General features: G+C 31.7%; 2 protein-coding genes and 1 pseudogene across 3 annotated transcripts; 2 read left to right on the top strand and 1 right to left on the bottom strand.

Annotated features, from left to right (window-relative positions):
• Positions 1-1258: 1258 nt before the first annotated feature.
• ADNT1 (adenine nucleotide transporter 1) lies at positions 1259-7929 on the bottom strand. The gene is made up of 8 exons (XM_085736104.1): positions 7495-7929; positions 6033-6081; positions 5686-5849; positions 5406-5443; positions 4452-4564; positions 4218-4331; positions 2080-2424; positions 1259-1680 (listed from the first exon to the last, which is right to left on the bottom strand). The coding sequence occupies exons 1-8, from the start codon at positions 7671-7673 to the stop codon at positions 1597-1599; spliced, it is 1086 nt and encodes a 361-aa protein (XP_085592230.1). The 5' UTR covers positions 7674-7929; the 3' UTR covers positions 1259-1596.
• A 6607-nt stretch (positions 7930-14536) lies between these two features.
• Positions 14537-17305, top strand: LOC146897580 (jasmonoyl--L-amino acid synthetase JAR4-like). 2 transcript variants are annotated; one of them, XR_015023037.1, is made up of 4 exons: positions 14537-14928; positions 15015-15116; positions 15641-16431; positions 16531-17305. XR_015023037.1 is itself a non-coding variant. In XM_085736103.1 (3 exons), exons 1-3 carry the CDS (start codon positions 14636-14638, stop codon positions 16374-16376), a joined length of 1131 nt encoding a protein of 376 aa, XP_085592229.1. In that variant the 5' UTR covers positions 14537-14635; the 3' UTR covers positions 16377-17305. The 2 variants fall into 2 exon arrangements, 1 of the variants encoding a protein (XP_085592229.1); XM_085736103.1 differs by having other exon boundaries at positions 15641-17305.
• On the top strand, positions 16623-17072 carry LOC146897581 (jasmonoyl--L-amino acid synthetase JAR4 pseudogene; annotated as a pseudogene).
• Positions 17306-22687: the final 5382 nt, after the last annotated feature.

The following is a 22687-nucleotide window of genomic DNA, read 5'->3' as shown; positions in this document are numbered from 1 at the left end:
TAAAAAGAACGAAGGATAAAACAAAAAAAAATACGTATAAATGGAGATAGGAAAAACTAATTACACACATGGAGAAAATTATCATACGTAACAATTTATACGTTATGAATTCATTGTGCTACTGCTGTGTGCACAATTGAAAATAAAAATTACACACAATTTATACGTTATGTAGCATCGTTTTTTTTTTTGTTTTAAATTATAATAAATTAATTATTAAGGGTAAACATGGGTTTTAGTTAAAGTGGTAAGGGTAAAAATGGAACAAAATATGAGAAGCTAAAAGCTATAAGCTCAAACGCTACTTGAAGTAGCTTCTGAAAAATAGCTTATAAGCTCCTGAAATAAGCTATAAGCTTGTTGTAAAAAGCGTTACCAAACAGAGTCAGACGAGCTTATAAGCTATGAGCTAAAAGCTCTTTTTTGGTGTTACCAAACAGAGCCATAAACTGAAAAAAGCATGACTCACGTAGTAAAAGTGATTCGTACACTTGACCAACAAAAAACCAGTGATTCAAATACTAACTTTGCCTCATTTCAGAGAGATGAAATGGCTGGGGGCAGCTTTAGGATTCAAATTGGCTAAAAAAATGACATGTTTGGAACAGCAGTTGCGGCAAAAATCCCACGACACAAAGTTTGTTACAAGGCGAAAATATAGAAGCCGGAAATTAAGAGTTTAAACGAGTATCTGGTCACTTTTGAATGCTGGAAATTACAGTTTGAACATGCATCCAGTCACTTTTGAATGCAGAAACATAGACATAGCCTTTATGGATACCCGACATTGGGATTTGAAGCATCCTCTTATCAATTACTACCTCTGTCCCGATATAATTGACCTACTTTGGTTTTTCACACAGATTAAGAAAAATGTATAAATAAAGGGGAAAGTGGAATATATTGTATTGGGAATGATAAAAGTAGTATTATTTAATGTTATATTGTATTGGGAATGATGAAAGTTGTATTGAAAATTGAAATGAGTCAGTTATTTTGGGACACTTTTTTTCAGAAAATGGGTCAGTTATTCCGGAACGGAGGGAGTACATTGCAGTCATACTAGAAGGTAAGATAAATCATGCGTCCTAATTTCTTGTGCCAAAACCAATAAAACTATTGTTAAACAAAGTAAAATCTTATTATCATTGCAATTGAATTAACCTTTCTACTTAGCAACATACACACTTTAACTCAAATATTTAACACAATCATTCCAAACATATTATTCTGGGGATAGTGTAGGGTAGGCATAGAATGGAAATATCAAGCACATCAAATTCCACCAAGAAAAATGCTTTCTTAACTAGTGCAGAAAGCTAGGCAGATGTGTCATTGCATTGTTTTTCCACAACACTTATTGACATGGAATATGAATAAGAAGCTGAAAACTACAGCACGTTTGCAAAGAAAACAAATAGGAACAAGGGAATAAATTTATAGACACTAACTCTAGAGTTCTAAACTCATCCTCAGTGAGATGAAAAACAAGAAAATAATTTTAAGTTGTCATCTCTACATCCCCTTGCCTATCAAAAAAGAGAGGAGAAAACCACACCACCAGGTAAACAGATAATATGGGGCGGCTATCGAACTTTAGTCTGATATTCTGATCTCCACTCCTAAAATGTCTTTCACCATCTCATATGATACAAACGCGAGTGCTATGGATGGAACCACCTGTATAACAAGAAGTGAGTTAAAGAATGTTGTAATTAGAAGAGCCCAAAAAAATGTTCAATTAAGACCAGTAAAACTAATTCCAGGTGAATAAATATTCAATAATTATTTTGTAACACTCCTATTTTATCAAAACTGAAATGAACTTATCGAGTAAAAGATTTGTCTAAACAATTTATGAATGTTCATAAAGAAATAGATAGAAATAGAAATAGGAGCGTCAAATCTCATTCCCATCTCGCTGTACGATAGGAGTGTCTCATATTTTCCAGAGATGCATAGAAATAGTGGTATTTTTATAAAAAAATTGAAAGGAAATGCAAGTTTTCCTTTTAAAAGATAAGATCAAGTAGATACAAGTTTGCCAGAATTGATCATGACAGTTAGTTGAAGACTGACCTTAACAGAATTGGGGACCAGACCCTTGTATAATGCACCAAATCCCTCATGCCGAACAGTTTTCCTAAATGCATCAATCATTCCAGTATATTCAAGTGGGACTTTGCCTACTCCATCCCCAGTTATAACAGAAGCAGCATTGTGCCAACCAGTCATCTGCATTCTTCGACGAATGACATCAAGAGGGTAAGCGACAGTTTGTCCAATGGTTCCAGCAGCAGCACCGCAAGCAAGGCGTGTTATCACACTCAACTCAGAATCTTGGGCTAGACCAAATGGTTTAGTTTTAATCAAATAATCTTTCAGAGACTCATAGACAGCAAAGTTGAGACCAACATAAGGAATCTGCGGAGAGAAAGAGAATATCAATATAACAGAAGCACTGAAAAGGAGAACTTGCTTCTGCGCAAAATTACAATAACAGTCAATTACAAATATAATTACGAAACATGAAAAGGACGTTGCAAAACAGTAACCTTGCATGTGATCATATCTCTTAGTTTAATATTAATTGCACCAATCTCAGGTAAAGGTTTGATGCAATTAACCACATTTTTGTTCGAAACTATAGGAATGTTAAGGACATACCCTCTGAGACATCACATTAACACAGTCTCGTCCATTGAACCACGTCATCCAATTTGTCATTAGCAGTTGCTCACCTTTTAGCACATTATTTTTTTTTTTTTTTTCAAGTTATTGGGTTTCAGACCACCATCTAATTGTCATACCCTACAAATCTTGAATGCCACATCTGATATGAACATATGGTATTGTGCTGCTTTTATTTTGCTTCTGAAATTTTCCCTTCTAAAAATCATAAACAACGACAAACTATTCTAGCTATCTCTATATTCTTGACTGCGTACAGATGACAACCAGCACCAGGTCCATACAAACTTTTCTGTTCTCTTCCAACTCCATGATGTCCTCATCAATGATCTTGAGAATCACTGGATGTCTCATTTTTCGGTGGAATGGAACATTTGGGAACTGTACATGCTCTATGTTTCTCGAAAATCCCAAAAACTTCACTCTATTGTAAAACCCCCGTGTCTATCCCACTTGCTCCTCCGTGATGGGTCCTCTGTGTTGGCTAAGATTGAGAAACGGATGGAGACATTTGTGTCATTAGCCCCTCGTGTTGAGGGATCATGCAGAGTAATGGGCAATGAAGACCGTCGAGAGGGGGGCAATAATCTAAAATAAAATAGAAAAAAGGCCAACTTGTTTAACAGTTAACAGGTAAGGGGTTGGAAAACATAGATGATGTGGCCCAATAGACTAGTGTGTGTATGAGGGTGTCCTTGGCATTCCTCTCCAAACTATATGCTACATAAAACTAAAAGTAATGAAGCAAGATAGAATGATATATATCTACAAGATCCAATAGCAGGTGGTTAAGCTATAACACCAGACTTATGGTAGTGCTAACTGCTAACAATAATCAGAATTTACAAAGAATTGTGTTTAAAAAATTGTAAAATTGTGATCCTAAATGTAGAGAACATGTAATGCAATGCATTGGCTTTTCACTTTTGAGCCTGTAGGGAATCATGCAATCTGCCTTTCCTTGTACACGGTTGTGAGGTAAGTACTATCCAAATAAATACCTCAATGTTGCTCCACAGTCTTAAGCCCAATGGTATAACATGACTAATTGAATATGTGTATCTACCAATAGATCCTACCATAATAAGCCAAGAACAGAGAACCCAGGGATGCACCCTGCCTAAAATCCCACAACCATTGTTAGAAATTAAAGATCCGGTTTTAAAAAACTAAATGAATAAAAAAGGCTCAACCCACTTCTTAAGCCATTTAACCGAGAAACAAGTCCAAGCATGTAAATGTTGGCAATAATGAAGGTAAATGAAGGAACATAAGATGGCATAGAACTACACATCCAAGCAACCTTAGCAGGAATTCAGTTTTATATTTCAGAGTTTTTTTCTCGTTCTTGGGATCAATGTCCCTCCCACAAATGCATGTTCTATGTTGCTTTAAAATGCAGTATCAACTTCTCATGAAGATTGTAAATAAAGCATGTTTACATAATTGTACCCAAAAAAAAGTATGTTCCATAATGAATTCATGGTCATAATTATCATAAGAGATATTCAGGAAAGATTACTCACAACTCCAATAACTGAAGGAAGCCAGCCCTTATACAAAGCACGTGGTCCTTCTTCCCTGAGCACAGTACTCAAAGCATGGAACATCCCTCTGTACTGATAAGGGGATTTCTCAGTCTGCCAATACAAGGCAAAAAACTTCCTGTCAAACTTTATGGCAAATAACTTTTTTCCAATTACAACCCCCTTTATAATCCACAACAACAAAAGCAATCATTTGGTAAAAAGAAAATGGACCTGAACGGTTATCCTGCCTCGGACCATATCCATCGGATAAGTTGCAGACATAGCAATTATTCCAGCACATGCTCCAGCTCCAAGACGTAAAACAGGAGTCAGCTGAGCATCCTCTGCAGAAAGTACAAGGGAATATACTTACGGTCAGAAATATTATCTACTAATTTTCTTACAATTATATACGCATATCTTTTCAGCCAATGTTGCCATATGAAAACTGGAGTTGTTTGATAATTTTAAAATAAAAATGTAAAAGATTACTGAAATAATGTATTTAAGAAACACCAATAAATCATTTGTATTAAAAATATTCACTTTCAGCACTGTATTAGTGTATTGGATATTCAAGCTGGCCCCTAGACACCACATAGCTTGGGTATTTATGATGCATGAGTATGACTACTATTAAATGGTAGCCATTCCTATACTAGGTATATAACCATCCCAGTACTGGTTGGGTACATATGCTTGCATACCTAAGTACTTTTTTCTTTTCAAACTTTACTACATACACTTAGGCGGTGGAGCATTTTATTAAGTTGCTTACTTGGTATCACTCAAATACAAGCCAACCCTCACAAAAGACCGCCATGTTTTGCTACAAAGTTCTATTTTAATTTGCCACTTAAATAAAACAAACTACTATTTATTGAGAAGTTGATTTATGCAAGCTTTAGGTATTTTGCCTTGCTTGATATATTGTATGAAGTTTTGATGAAAACGTTAAATTTGTTGTATGATTCAAATACAGCTGATGCAGCACAATTACTGTCTCAATTTGCAAAGCCATTGAAAACACTGACACTGCAATTGCAGTCCTTTTTAAAAAATCTGGAGCAAAGCCGGCTGGTCAAATTCATTAACGTTCAAATATAATCTAACATTGCCCTTCATCAATTTAAAAAATAAATCCAAGCCAACACAAATTAACCACAATAAAGATGGTAGACATACCATTTCCAGTTTGCTGCCGATACAAATGCAGTATACCTCTGTCAAAATAAGAAGGAATTGTCAGGGAAATAAACAGAGGAGAAAAACAGTTAAAAATATATAAAGGGTGTATGAAATGATTGAAAAAATTTAGCCACTAGAGTGCCCCTAAAGGAAAATGACAAAAGAAGATTGCAGAAGCCAATTTGCCATCACATATTGCACCTGAATGATAAGTAAAAAAATAGCTTCTAGACAATGATACAATTAATGCTCCGTTTTGTATACATGTAAAACTTACTTAGAAGCTTGCTCATAACTGAAGAACTTCACAGCAGAATTTGGGACAATTCTAGCACAATTAGTACCATTTCCCTTGAACAGTCCACGGAATCCTTCAGTTCTCCATATATATTTCAGGCCTTGTATTGTTCCACTGTATTTTATGTTATGAGGATTCTGGACCTGCAGACGGAAAGACCAAGTGACATGCAATTTGTGGAAATTAGGATACATCCAAGCAAGCATGCTGATATACAGTCTAATGTTTGTCGCGGCATATAAATATATTAGTCTAATGTTCGTCACGGCATATAAAAGCAAGAAGAGATGATACCAGCGTAAACCGAAACAACCAAACAAACTAACCTGTAGCAAAATTTTCATTCGTTCGAGCGGAGCAACAGCAGTTCGTGATCTGCAAGATACAAAAAAAAAATTGGTTTGATTCGAATTCATCATAACACCACAAAAACTATTTTGGAATTATCAAAAAGAAATAGGTTCCAGTAAAATTGGATTATAGGTCGTTGTAATTCTAATTATACCGCAGCTGACTGAAATCTAAATGCAACCCACAGCATACATTCATGCATTAGCAAGATTTGTAATGTTAGGAAGGAATTTACTATCAAGATATGAAGGGAATGGAAATCTTCTAGTTACATTTATAAAACACATACAATCACAAGAAACCAAATCTGGTTCCAGAGCCCCAAAAAAATTTGAGGTTTTCTTCACAAATGATTCAATCCAAAGCAAATAAGAATCGTACACGTGAAAATGCTCAAAAACAGAAGAATACGCAAAATTAAAGACATTCATAACTAAACAATCAAATTTCATTGCTCCAAATATCCAAGCCCAATACAAAGCAAATAAGTTTTAGAGTGAAATAACCAAAAAGTCCGAAAACATACAGCACGACAATAAGTTGAGGATTCGTTCCATTTTTACAGGAGCTTCACTGTCGGGCTGCTAGAGCCCGTATATGTCCACTTCTCAAACGAAACACAGTAGGGTTTTGAACTAGGGGCTACTTCACAATGCAATGTCTCTATGGGCGTATCTTACTTTTAACGCAAACAATAGTTACAGTTTTGCCAGTTGGCAAAGCGTTCCTCAATTTTCTGATTTCCTCACCAGGAAAATAATGTAATCAAGGTGGTATCGTTTGGATTGGCTTATTGTTGAGCTTATGCTAAAAAGCTTATGCAAATAAATTAGCTTTTTTGTACCACTCATAAGCCTGTCAAGATAGTTTATGAAAAAACAGCTTACGAAGATACAATTTTCGTTAATGAGAACTTATGAATTAACATAAAAGCTTATTTATTTGCATAAGATATATTTCATAAGCTCAAAAATAAGCCAATCCAAACCGGCTCTTGTAAACATAAACAAAATCCAGACCTAACAACTTCCTAAATAAACATAACCTTTTACATTTAAAAGATCAGTTTTTTTTTTTGGGGTTACATTTAACAGATCATGAATCATATAATAAATCATAATACTTCACCAAACACAAAAACCAAATCAACTATTATTCATATCAATCAGCAGTTACTCTACAAAATCAACCCAAATTCAAAACAAAATCGTTTTCTTTTTAAAAAAGCCACATGCTTCAATCTTCATTATTACCTAACAATGAAAACATACACCAATCTCAAGCATCAGAATTATACTATATAATAATTAATAAATAAATATAACCTCAAATACATCCAATTAATCAATCATTTTTATATAACAAATAAATATCAAATTCACAAATACGTTTCTTCAAATATTTAAAAAATTCTAAGAAATGAGAAACGGAACTGACACTCCTCCGGCGACACCACCAGCAACGAGAGATTTGCAGATGCTACCAAAAGCATAGTTAGGCTTCGCTTTAACAACTCCTTCTCTGGCGAGCTTAGCTTCCTCCGCCAAATTCACGATCTTCGTCACCGCCGATTCGCCACTCTTCACATCCTCTGAAGCCATGCTTTCCGAAGCCATAATCAAAATCAATAATTTATGATAAAATCAATAAACCCTAACCTAATCGGAAATGAATAAATTAAGAAAAAAAAGAGTAGTTTAGGTCGTCGGAGATTGAGAGATCTCCGATTTTCCGGTTACGGTGAATTACTCCGGTGATTATGCGATCATTTCTAGAGAGAGAAAGGGAGTGGTGGCTGCGGAAAGGTTTTAGAGAGAGAGTGTGAGAGCTCACAGTGACCACTAATACTGGAGGGTGTGAGTGAAGGAGAGTGACGGCGCTTGGTTATAGTTATGCTATTTATATGGAGCTTTAGAGAGAGAGAGAGAAACATTTAAGTGAGAGAAACAAAAAACATAGAGATAATCAAAATAAATGGATTATAACAAACTCAAACAAAATCATGTTTATCTATTACGTACTAACATCAACCATAAATATTGTTAAAATTTGTTTAATATACCCTCCAGTCATTAATATAAGCAAAAATTCAATTTCTATGTTTATTCAATTAATGATGTATGTAGTCTTTATTATAGGCTACATACATCATTTACTGAATGAACCTAGAAAGTGGATTTTTGCTTATATTAGTGACCGGAGGGTGTTCATTGGACGAAATGTTTTTTTTTAACAATAAAAAATGGAATATATTAATCACAAACCAGGCAACCCCAAAGCACAAGGCGTGCCAAAGGAATTCCTAAAAATACACAGTGTTAGTCAGGCATATACAAAACATGTTAGGTGATGTCTAAACATTGTAAAGGGTTCGAACACCACATATTCGTGTCAAACATAAAAGTAGCCTTTTTGGCTTTCAACCTGGTTAAAGACACATACTTCACTTTATCTTTTTTTTTTTTGAGAGAAAACATACTTCACTTTATCTAACAACCTGGGAATAGCCAATAGGTGTTACAACATTATTAAACATCTTACTGTTACGCTCATTCCATAAGACTCATACACACAGGAGCCAATAGGTGTTACAACATTATTAAACATCTTACTGTTACGACCTCTTTGCTTTGCCACCGCCTGTTGAATACACAAACTGAAGAAAGTGATCGGACAAAACATTAGTGTCGACACCCATAAAACCAAGCCAATGTCGCACCATAGGCCACAATGAAGAAAAACCACAGCAAGCTAAAAATAAATGTTGCGTCGTTTCTATGGAACCACAATCTGAGATACACTGGGAGGCTTCTGACGAGATGACCCCTCTAGTCACCAAGTTTGATTTAGTCGGCAGTCTTTCCCGAAGCAACCTCCAAGCAAAAACAGAGACCTTTAACGGCACCTGGTTATGCCAAATCATAGCTGCTGCTGAATCCGCAAGAGGAGTATCTGTTATGGTTAGCAACTGATAAGCACCACGAACTGAGTAACCCCCTAGAGAGTTTGGTAGTCACACCCACCGATCTGATGGAGCTTTGAAAAAGGATATAGGATATAGCATAGACATGCAAAGAGGTCAAGACATACTTTAACAAAACCAAATGGCTGCCAAAGGAGAAAAAACGACTATTCCAACTAGACATCATAGCCTTAATACGATTCACAATAGGATCCCTCAGAAGTTGATGAGTTCATTTAGAAAATGGTAGTTGTCTTGGTGATATGGGCAAAGCTGGATTTAGAGGGTTGAATAAAAGGGGATGACAGTTGGATTATTGGCTTTAATGGCTTCCTTGAGATTTCTAATAATATTTTTGTTGAACTTATGGCAATCTATCATGGTTTGAAGATGGCTAGGAATCTTGGATACAATCGTATAATTTGCTACTATGATTTTAAATTGTGTTTGATCTCGTTTTTTAGGATCACAATCCTTTCCACTGTTATATTGTAGTCATTGCTGGTATCAAAGATTTATTGAAGTTGTGGTGGGATGTTATCCTTTATCACTCACTTATAGGGGGTAATTTCAGCGCATACTTTTTGGCAAAGGTGGGTTCGACTCGACCAATGATAAAAAAATTCATTGTTTAGAAGACTCCTCCAGAAGATTTAAAGACGGTCTTTTGTCTGAATCGTGAAGGGTGTTGCACCTTCGAGCTTAGTTTTTTTTTATTTGTTTTTGGTTTTTATTTTTTTTCTTCTTTAGCCATTGTACCCAAAAAAAAAAAAAAATTTAGTTCAACTAAATGATTTTTTTTCAAATTTTAACAAATATTTTTTTTTCTCTAAGTAGTTTAGTGGTTAGAAATTCATTTTTAAGATGAATAAGTAGGGTGTCCAGGATTCGAACCTCGTCCCCTATATCATTGTCGCTACCAACTGAACTAAACTCACAAGAACAATAATTTTACTAAATACTATAAATTCTATCCGTTGTAAACCATCATCTATAATTTGTTATCATTTAACTTATCAATTATTCGTTATTTTTGTATCAAACAAAGTCATAAATTTTTAACATAATAATCTTTAATTATTAAATCCATGAACTTGTACGTATAAAAAAAATTTATTATGTAAAATTTATTCAAAAAAATATTTAGAATTTTTGACAGAATATTTAGAATGCATTTATTATTAACATAAATTTTAACCTTACTTTCCTTTGACTATATAAGAGATAAGGATTGTAATAAAAAAAAAATTAAGAGATAAAGACCGTACCCAAAAAATAGGAAATAAGGAGGAGGGATTTTTTGTTAGTGTAATAAAAAGGGTTTATCAGGAAAAAGTTGTACATATTTTGACGTTAAATTTTTTGAAATTTAATCTACGAAAAATTGCATTTATACGCTATCAATCGATAATTTAAAGTTCGTTTAGAAATACGATTCATCTTATATGAGAGTTTATTGATCATTTGAGTCCAATCAATATGGCTAATCCGTAAAGTGTTAAACTATTTGTTTTGAAAACATGGCATTTAGTGGTATAATACATTGAATGTCATATTTTCTGTTAAAATAAAGTGTAATTTATTTTGAAAAAACAATACCCTTCGAACATCTATTAATAGAGCTCTCTTAATAGATGAGCCATGCATGTACATATAAGTCATTCCTCCCCAATGCCCATTTTAGACCATCCACAACAGAACACCTTAAATTGGGTGTTTAGATTGAATTCATATGTCCATATCGCTCATTTTACCGTAATACTTAATAAGCACCAATTTTCTCAAACCCAGCACCTTAAAAGAAATTATTAAATAGGTCCCACAAATAATTTTATATCATTATATTTCAACAAAATTTATTTATTTTATTAAGATTTATTAAATGGACATGAAAAATAAAGAGAGAGAGGGTGCTTCCATAGCCACCCTTCTCCATAGCCACTCATGTATTATACTCCACAATGGAGGTGTCTATTTAATGTAGTGCTAAATAGATGAAGCACCCACCATTGTGGATGGTCTTAATAGGCTAACTGAGATTTAGCTTCTTAAAAAAAAGATAAATTAAAAATATTGTAAAAACTACTAAATTGACTAAAAAAAGGTAATTAAAACTAATTTTTACGTTATAAAATCATAAAATTAAATATTCAAAGTTAATAATCGTTTACATTTGAAGTTATAAAGAAAGGAAAGTTAATTTTTAAAATGGGCGCGATGATATTTAATTATTTCTCATATTATGTTTTTATATAATAGATATTCATTTTGAGAAAAAGTTAAGAATATATATATATATATATATATATATATATATTATTTTGTCTGTGTTTGAACCAGTTGTTGGTTTATGCCTAAGTTTGGATTTGAATCATAACCTCGGATTAAGTTAGAAAATATCTAAGTTTTGATTAGAAAATAACCTAAGATTAAACTAGAAAAGATCTATTGCCCTCTTTTTTTGTTTTTTTCAAATGACAAATGTTAGTATTAGCTTTTCTCCCTTGTTCGGATTTGAATTATTATCTCGAGCTTCTTATTAATTTTTTTTGTTTGAAAAAGTTAGTTTGACCGACTAAAATTGACATTGTATAGATCGAACTTGAAACTTTGATAGTAGACTTCAACGTCTCAAACTAATACCACTAGATCAAAATCAAGTGAACTCAACTTCTTATTCATTAATTCAAAACCGATTGAACACACCCTTATAAATAAAAATACTCCAATATTTTTTATCAAAGAATTGGTATATATTTATCATAAGAAAAAAATACTTCCATTATAATTTATACCGAAGATATTGCTCCAATAGTCCAAAATGTATGTTTTTGGTTTGTTTTCACTTTTTAGTGCGACCATTTTTACAGTCCACAGAACAGTGCGGTGTCAGTGGACGATTGAGTAGTGCAGCATCGCACAGTCCCAAAATTGGAAGAAGGAGAAGAAAACGATAAAAAGGAGCAAAAATGCATCCTATTATTTTGCCAATTCTAATGGAAACCTAGAAATGTTTGACGGCGTTATTATGTTGTGTTGGCTCGACCTCGTTGGCTATTGGCTAGGTCACGTGTACTGCGTAGCTTGTCATTCACCTTAGTTGGAACATGTATGTCACCTAATTTTATCTTATTTTTGATGGAACATGTCACCTAATTGCTCCTATTTTCTAAGATTTTTTTTATTCTTCAAATAACCCACGTTACAAAAATGATCTTGTTAACATGTGTTACGGAACTATAGTTAAGGAATTTAAAAATAAATATTTTATCTTAAAAATACAAGTTATTATTAAAAAAATTACATCATTTTTTAATGAAAATTTACCTGTTTTATTTGCTTAATCAATACCCTTGAGATATTATTTAACATTCTCCAAAGTTTTTTTTATATCAAGGTCTGGCTAACGAATACCTCAAAATATTTTAAGGATTTCAAGTTTAAAAAATTATTAAAAAAAATCAATTTATAATGTATTGAATACACAATTTTAATAAAAATTTACCATTTTAAATCATTAAAGAGTGTTGGGGAAAATCGTTAGTATCTCTCTTATATCAAACACTCTTATTTTTTGTCGTCGTCAAAATGCTCTATTTTTTGAGTGAGAATGTGGGGCCTCATTAGTCTAAATTGTGAGGCAGGCTATTTAGATCGAATAACAAAATGTTCTACTTTGGCAAGATCTATGGAGCTTCGCTATTCCAAATAGCGAGGTAAGACCTCTTAAATTGCACTAGCAAGGCTCCACATGTTGACCCCAAAAGTATGATATTTTGACAATTTTTTAAGTAGGGTAAGTTATTATAAAACTTTTTAAAATAGGTTTTTTTATCCGGAATCATTTTTATTAATTGTTCGGAAGAAAATATATTTGGTTTGGCTAGACTAGAATATATGATGCCTCAGTCTCAAGTTTATATCCATTTATCTATATCTATATTTATATTTATATTAGAGTTGACTTAAACATTTTAATGAATTTGTTCTAATCTTAAATATTTGATTCGTAATAAAAAGAAAGTGTTGTTGGATTTTCAAAATTTTATACATTTACCAAATAAAGTATCAATAACTAAAAATTGGTGCCTCAAAATTGAGGTCATGTGTTGTTGGCTCCTTGCACACAAACTCTAACTAATAATGAATTGTTTGAGATAACATATAAGTTTGTATCTTGATCGGAACAACCATTGAACAATGATTGTAACCGACTGAAGTTTTGGTCAATGGTTGTTTCAAATGACTTGTTAAATTTCAAATGAATTCAATTTAGTCAAAATGATGTTAAATTATGATTAAAAATTATACTCTCTCCGTTTCAAAATGAGTGTCGCTTTAACCAATTGCACACAAATTAAGGAATGAAATAAAGTAGTCAAATGTCATAGCAATTTTACCAAATTATCCTAATAAACCATTGGTTTGTTTTTCATTAAAGAAAAAAAATAATACTTTGAAAGTAGTGTAACATAGTATTAATTGAAGGGTACAATTGAAAAGAAAAAATTATTATTGCATTGAAAACCGAAAGTGACATTCATTTTGAAACAAATTTTTTTGACTAAAGCGACACTCATTTTGAAACGGATGGAGTATATTAAAGTGTTTAAAAAAAATTATAAACTGTTCTAAATTCATGAATCAAATTTTTCTCTAATTCGTTGGTCAATTTTTTTTTCTCTTTAATTCTGTATTACTATTTATTTTAAAATGGTATATAACTCAAAATAGAAAAACATACAATTGTTATGTATATTAATACAATTATAAATTTAGCAAATATAATTTAAAAAAAAACCAAAGGATAAGAATCAATTTTTTGGTAATAATACTAATTATCCACAAACTATGTCAACGACTAATCTCCACGAAAAAACTTTTTTTTTTGAAGGAATCCCCACAAAGAACCTAGCTAGCCACATTTAGTGATAATTTTTTATTTTTATTTTTTTTATGAAGTTTGAACTTGCGACATCATTTAAAAATTTGGAGTCCAAGTCCATTTGGACAATGTAGTTGTGTTAAGGATAAGAAACCATCAATCTAACCGACAATTGAATATTTCAAATAGTAAAATCTTTAAATCTTTAAACAAGTGATTAAGAGTGATAAAAAAACACACAACATATCTCCCTCATAATTTTGACCATATTCCATGGACAAACATCAATTTCCTTAAAATTTTCAAACTCACACTGAATTTGATATTGCTTATAAATACTATTGCACATAGAGGTGGGTCTTGACCTCAACAACTTACTTTCTTCATCTCAAGCTTCTCGTTGTCTTGTCTCGGACAAACTTGTGTTGTGTACGTCTCTCTCTCTCTCTCACACACACATATTTTTCTCTGCATGAACTTGATTTGATTGTTAATTATTTTATCGTTGATTTAATCATAAGTCTTGAACTTACCGGTTTTGACTTCAACTTCAATAGTCTTTGACTTTTATAAAATAAAAATATCATTTATATTATTATAATAAAAATATTAATTACTTTAATAATAATTCCAAACTGAAAAAACTTGCTAATTGATTTACTATATAATTGAGTAATATTTTTTATTTTAATATTTTGGTTCATAATAGGCGCAGGCGAAGGAGTGTGAAGATGAAGGAAAAAGTTGAAGTATATGACTTGGAAAAGGTGGTAGAAGAATTTGAGAGGCTAACAAAGGATGCTGAGAATGTTCAAAAGGAAACACTGAAGAAGATTTTGGAAGAAAATGCATCATCTGAATATTTGCAGAGTTTAGGGCTGAATGGTAGAACTGATCTTGAAAGTTTCAAGGCTTGTGTTCCATTGGTTATTTACAAAGATTTGGAGACTTATATCGAAAGAATGGTTGATGGTGATGTTTCTCCTATTCTCACTGGAAAACCAATCACAACTCTTTCCATAAGGTATGAGACACACTATTTTTTGTTTTCTTTTTTACTAGTTTGAATGTGGAAAAGTTGAATCTGAATAAAGTGCTGTGTTTTTGTAGTTCTGGCACTAGCCAAGGGAAGCGAAAGTATTTACCATGGAGTGATGAATTTTTTGCAATCTCGGTGGAAGTATATAAAACCTCTTTTGCTTATAGGAACAGGTATTAATATTCATTATTATTATTATTCAAATTGATTTCTTGTTTGACGTCTAATATGTTTTATAGTTCGACACCGAAATGATATTGAACCACACTCACTCAATTTTTTTTGAAGTATGATCGGCGTCTAAATGTCAATGTCAATGCTTTATTGATTTTTTCTTTCTATAAACTATTGACACAGTTACATACACTATGACATATAAATAACATCAACAATTTGAGAAAATTAAAGTAATTGAACTTAATAACATGTCGGTGTCATGTAGGTCTCAAACACCAACGCATGTATGACACGAGACACTAGTTCAATATGAAGTGTGTGAGTGTCTAACGCACATCGATATTTGACATTGACAATACACTAACACATGTGATTGCATGTTGGTATCCAATCTTCTTTGATTTTTTCTGCATGTGAAGCATTGATACCGACACTAGTAGTAATTCAATCTAAATTGTAGTTGCTACAAAATTTTCTGCTAGTTAGAATGGACAGAAACTAACACAATTCCATTGTGTAGAGAGTTTCCTATCAAAAATGGAAAAGCTTTAAACTATATCTACAGTAGCAAGTCATCACAAACAGAAAAGGGTGTAACATTAGCAACAGCCACAACAAATCTATTCACAAATCCAGGATACAATCATATGATGGAAGCACTTCAAATTCCAAACTGCAGTCCAAATGATGTAACATTCAGTCCTCATTTTCAGCAAACACTCTACTGCCACCTCTTATGTGGACTACTTTTCAGAGAAGAAGTTCAATTGGTTTCATCCACATTTGCACATAGCATTGTCAATGCTTTCAGAACATTTGAACAAGTCTGGGAAGAACTTGTTACTGATATCAAAGAAGGTGTTCTTAGCAGTAGAATCACACATCCATCCATTAGAACTGCTATGTCAAAATTGCTGAAACCAAATCCTGAACTAGCTAACTTGATCCACAAGAAATGCATAGGATTGAGCAACTGGTATGGACTGATACCAGAGATTTTTCCAAATGCTAAGTATGTTTTAGGGATCATGACAGGTGCAATGGAACCTTATATGAAAATGCTGAGACATTATGCAGGAGAAGTTCCTTTGTTAACTTCTGATTATGGTGCTTCTGAAGGTTGGATTGGGTCAAATTTGAATCCTAAAGTGGCTCCTGAGTTTGCTGCTTATGCTATTCTTCCTCAAATTGCTTACTTTGAATTCATTCCTTTTGCACAAATCGATGGAACCGAGGTAGAGCTTGAGCCAGTGTGATTAACTGATGTGAAGATTGGTGAGGAGTATGAACTTGTTATGACCAATCCTGCAGGTACTACAATTTCATATGAAAAAAAAATCCTACTGATATTTTCTCACTTTTACTAAAGTCTAATTATGTTAGTGACAATTGATCTTGGAGAATTTGCAGGCTTATACAGGTATAGGCTAGGAGATGTAGTGAAGGTTATGGGATTTCATAACTCAACTCCATAAATAAGGTTTCTTCGCAGGAGAAATCTTATGCTTACAATCAACATTGACAAGAACTCAGAAGCTGATTTGCAACTATCCGTGGAAACGGCATCCGAGTTGTTAGCTAAGGAGAAAATTGAAGTGATTGACTACACTAGCTACATTGATTTATCCAAACAACCATTACACTATGTTATCTTTTGGGAAATCAATGGCGAAGCAAGCGATGAAGTGCTTGGTGAGTGTTGCAGCTGTTTAGACAAGACTTTTGCTGATATTGGATATGTTGGTTCTAGAAAAGCCAAAGCTATCGAGGCCCTTGAACTCCGAGTTGTTAGGAGAGGAACATTCATGAAGATTCTTGAGCATTATGTTGGATTAGGTGCATCTGTGAGTCAATTCAAGACACCTAGGTGTGTTGCTCCTACAAACACCACTGTGTTGCAAATGCTGTTGGAAAATGTTGTCAAGAACTATTTTAGTTTTGCTTACAATTGATTTAAATTCAATTAGAGAATAATAAAATAAAATCAGCAATCTAATAAATAGTTTAAAGAGGATGCATAAATATGTAGAAATATTTTACTTAGTCATCCAATCAGATCTAATCTCATAGATGTTTCGTGAGGTATTTTAAGAACAAAAATTAGCATAAAGTGATGTCTTGGTAAAATATGATTGAATAACTTTGTAATACTATTTTTACAATATTAATGCATAATCCTTAAACTCTTTTAGTTTTCAACATTTGTTTTTTGCTCTTTTCTACCTTTCTTGCATTGCCCAATTCTTTTTATCCTTAGCCTCAATCACTTGTCAAATAAAATAACTAAGTTCATCTTTGCATATCTAACGGTTCGGTTTAGATTGGTTTTCAGTCAAAAAAATATCCGAACCGATGAAACCTTCATCGGTTTGGATTGGTTCGGTTTTCACTGTTTTTCAAAAAAGAAACCGAACCAAACAAATCGGTTTGGTTCGGTTGATCGGTTTATTTAAAAATACAATTAAAAAAAATTCATATTCTCGCAAAATATTTCATAGAACTTTGTATAATTGAATTTCATATTTTGTTTTTTCATGTTCTCTATTTTTCAAACAACTTTTTATAACTAACCTTACTCAATATTTCAAACATATGATCCAAGATTTATTCATCCACCATTCTTCAAAAACAACTTCATTAAACTCCAATATTTCAATCATTCATGATCCATACATGCATTATTCATCAACAAACACAAAAATTCCAAAAAGAACATCCTAAAATTAAAACAAAGTCACAATAAGAAATCAATGCAAACTGAAACCAAAACATCCTAAAATTTAAACATCATGAAATTAAATAATTTGACATAAATCAATGGCATCAGTGCAAATTTGACTAGTATATATATTTTATAGTTTTATTTCAATTTTTATCAATACACATCAGTGACATCACACGCGATCGAAATTTTACGCAAATCGCAAATGCTTTCTTTTTTGAATGGCCTTTTCTAATATTTACTAAACAATGACATATAACGTAACGTGTATAAATCAATGGCATAGAAAATGAACATGGAAAACAATGAAATACAATGAGTATAAATCAATGACATAAATATGATAAAACAAGAGATGAACGATCTCAGTGGTGACAGGTGACGATAAACAATGGGTTTGGTGAGAAAGTGAATGGATTGAAAAGTATTTTATGTTTAATTTTGGGTCTAACCATAAGTTTGTGTGAGGTAGGATAATATTAGTAAAATAAGGAGTGTGGTTATCATCGGATTGGTTCATCGGTTTCACGGATCTCGAAATGAAAAACCATAAACCAAACCAAACTAGATCGGTTTCGATTGGTTCGGATCGGTTTCAAACCGAACCAAACAAAGTCGGATATTTTTTCGGTTTGGTTCGGTTTAGACTTTCGGTTTCGTTAGTTTTGTCCGAACCACTTACACCCTCATAATTGCACTCTATACACTATTTAAATAAGTGGTTGACAACAATGTTGAATAGAAATCCACACGCTTGGTTTGGTAATTTTTTTTAAACAATAATGCTAAAGATAGCGAATTTTTTCCCACAACAAGTTCACAACTTACGTTTTCCTATTACTTTGACCAAAATTATAACACAACTACCACTTTTGTTCCACCAATTCCAGAATTTATACCCTATCACCATTTAACACATGAGCTTCGTGATTTTTCACGACAAATTCTTTCGCACTGTATAGGAGTGCTCTTTTTTAAAACTCAGTATTCGTATTTTTAGAAAATCCTCCATATATTTCATGTACTTTTTAGTTTTTCACAAGCAAAATTTATTAATCAAGAAATGGGATCTGGATCGCACGCTATATGGTGGGTTCTTCCCTGACAGCCAGATTTTTCCATAGACATGAGCAAGCAATCGAACCCGTTTACCACATGCTTAAAGGGCACAAATCCATCACTACTTAGAACAATCCATTGTTGATAACTTTTGAGCTTGTTAACAAATTAATTTTCAAATAACTCGAGATACTACCATTTTTAACTCAATGAAGAGATCAAAAGCTTTCGAACACCTATATATGAAAGTAATGACACTAATAAAAACAAACTTTTAACCATGTCAACAAACAGTCAAAGCAAAATCAACACACAAGACACAACTAATAATTTAAAAATTCCTCAATGTAATTATTATATATTTTAGGCATAACATGAAGCTATTTTTTTTGGCCGGTGTAGCGGTGATCGGTTGAGGATACTACTATTCATATGTGTACTATTTTGTTGTTTTCCTAGATTTGCTTTAATGGATCCAACGAAACAAACTGAAAAAGATTTTATCATGGATAAAAGCGGCTACTTTGCTTTTGATGTTAAATGGCAACATTTTATGTTGACTTTTGTTAGATGACATGATCATTGATTTCAGTATAGTTTTACTACACATGGGTTAATTTAAGTATATTGACGAGTGATATATCCCAGCCACATTATATCATCACGTTTGTTTAGCCATTTGACGAAGACATCATCCAGCCATCAGACTCCTTCAACTAAAACTTTTGGGCAACTATTACGGACTGTGACAAGGACAAGTTCAATACAATAAAGGAAACGGATCACCATTAAGGGAGAAATTCATTACGGACCATGCTATATATGTAGTGTGTTTTGTCTTAGAGTGTAGGGAATAAAGTGCGTTGATGGTAATTATATGAGTTTGTTAAAGGAGTTTAAGATTTTTTGGGCAATAATTTTACCCAAAAATTAGACATAATTAAAAAAATGATACATCATTGTAAAAGACCAAAATTAAAGTAATTTCAAATAATAGAGGTTGAATAAAAAAAAGCATCCAAAAACTAAAATTTAAATAAAATATTAAACAAGTTACATCCAAAACTAACAAAATAGTTAATCATATAATGTTCGGACTTTTGGAGAAGCATAAACTAGGTTGGATAATCACATAAGGTTATGAACAACCACAATAGTGATATTGATGCCACATCTTAACCCAAAATCTTATGACATTAGGTATATGGATTATCTCACTTATAAAATTTTCTCACCATTTACTCTTGCATCGAATGTGAAACTTCAACTCACATATGATACATTAACATCTATCTCCACATTTATAATTTAGTGACATGGTCATATAAGGTCAGATTGAGGAACATCATGGTAAACAATGTGGATTGATGGTGGTTTCAAGGAGGAAGACTTTTGTTCATTTCTTTCATGAGAGTAATGGTTAGGAAGAAATAAGGAGTATGTGTTTGAAGTGAGAGTATATGGAATATAGCGAGATTCAACTAAAAAAACGCCACATAATTTTAAATGTTTAATAAATATGTATTTTGTCAACTCATCCTAACATATTTTAAGATAAAAAAAATTAAACAAATGACATCTAAAAACTAAAAAAAGTTCATTATAATATTGTGACTTTCAGAAGAACCTCCATTAAATTTGATCATCACATTAATTAAGAGAAACCACACCATTGAGTTTGATCTATAACTAAAGTAGTTTTTAGGGTTAAATATGTTTTTGGTCCCTATAAATATGTCAACTTTTCATTTTAGTCCCTCTAAAATTTTCCTTCAACTTTTAGTCCCTATAAAATTTTCAATCTTCACTTTTAGTCCCTCTTTTAAAGTAGACTCATATGTAGAATTCATATTATTTAATAAAAAAATTCATAAAAATTCAAAATATTATAAGAATCACTCCAAAAAAAAAATCAGAATTTTTTAACAAAAGATGAATTTAATATGAATTTTTAAATTTTTTACGGTTAAAAATTCATATTTAATTGTGTTTTGTTAAAAAATTCTAATTTTTTTTATGAATTTTTTTAAGAATATTTTACACATTTCTGCACAATTTCATTAAAAAATACAAAAATTAAATTAAAAATAGGGACCAAAAGTAGTGATTGAAAATTTTATAGGGACTAAATATTGAAGGAAAATTTTAGAGGGACTAAAATGAAAAGTTGACATATTTATAAGGACCAAAAACATATTTAACCATAGTTTTCATGATTTTATATAATTAGATACGATACCTATGAAACTACTAGTAGTATATTAAAAGTTATGATACTACTAGTATTCCATTATTATTCTTATGATTCCAGGTCATTAGTTTGGAGCATCTAATCTAGAGACGCTGTTGCATGTCAAAGGTTGGATTTAAAACCAAGATCTTGGCAAAGCTATAAGAGACTCGACTATCTCATCTAAGCGTTATTGGGTTGATGTTTATTTTTCTATCATACACTTTATAATTTAGTACTCTATTATTTTCCTATGTCATTAATGATAGATAATTTTGTAAAATTACTCATAATTTACCTTTTTAATACAAAATTAATTATATTTTTTAATATGTATGAAAATAGCAAAACGATTTATAATTAAATATAAAAGGAGTATCGAGTTGACCAAGATATGTGATGATTCAAACAATTCAGGACACAAACATTCATAATACAAATTTCTTCCATATTCCCTTAAAAAAAAAACAAATTTCGTCCATATGTATTTAAATTTAAATAAAATAGTAAATTCAAACGAAATCAATTCAGTCAAAATGATTTTTGCATTCATTTTTTCCTTCAAAAACATTATAATTAAAAACTATATATGCAATTTTTTTTTTTTGAGAGAAACTATATATGCAAAATTTAAAAATTATAAATTGTTCTAAATTCATGAATCATATGGAAAGGATAAGAATGAGTTTTTTTTCCTTCAAATCATGCAATAAATATGTGAAGTATCCCTTGACCAACTATATATATATATATATATATATATATATATATATATATATATATATATATATATATGAAGTATCCATCGACTTTGTCATTAAGCTATGTCGGAAATCTCATCAGCTATACAAAATTAATTATATTTTTTAATATGTATGAAAATAGCAAAACGACTTATAAAATACAGAGGTAGTATCGAGTTGACCTAGATATGTGCCGATTCAACCAATTCAGGACACAAACTTTCATAATACAAATTTCTTTCATAGGTATTTAAATTTAAATAAAATAGCAAATTCAAATGAAATCAATTCAGTCAAAATGATTTTTCCATTAATTTTTTCCTTAAAAACATTATAATTAAAAACTATATATAAAAAATTTAAAAATTATAAACTGTTCTAAATTCATATGGAAAGGATAAGAATGAATTTTTTTTCCTTCAAATCATGTAATAAATGTGAAGTATATCCCTTGACCAAATATATATACGAAGTATCCACTGATTTTGTCATTAAGCTATGTCGGAAATCTCATTAGCGATTTTTAATGAAACTTTGTTCTTATGTACAAGTTACAATTCAAAGTAACACAACTATACAAAATGAGTTTTGAAGTGTTGATTGTTCTCATTTACAAACAAATGGTCAACTTTTATATGAACCAATGTAAATCTCACAATAAACTTGAATTTAAGAAATTGGAATTCAATCCTAATCGAAACAATTTAATATTAATATCTAAAGATAAGAATGGATAAGAACCAGGTAAGAAAAATAAGAAATATTGTCAAAAAAGAAAGAAATAAGAAAAAATAAGAAACGTAATAATATATT

This window comes from Medicago sativa, chromosome 8 (assembly GCF_051527215.1).
Source record: "Medicago sativa cultivar Bolivia chromosome 8, Bolivia_mono, whole genome shotgun sequence".
NCBI classification, from domain to species: Eukaryota; Viridiplantae; Streptophyta; class Magnoliopsida; order Fabales; family Fabaceae; genus Medicago; species Medicago sativa.
This window is presented reverse-complemented; position numbering and strand designations above follow the sequence as displayed.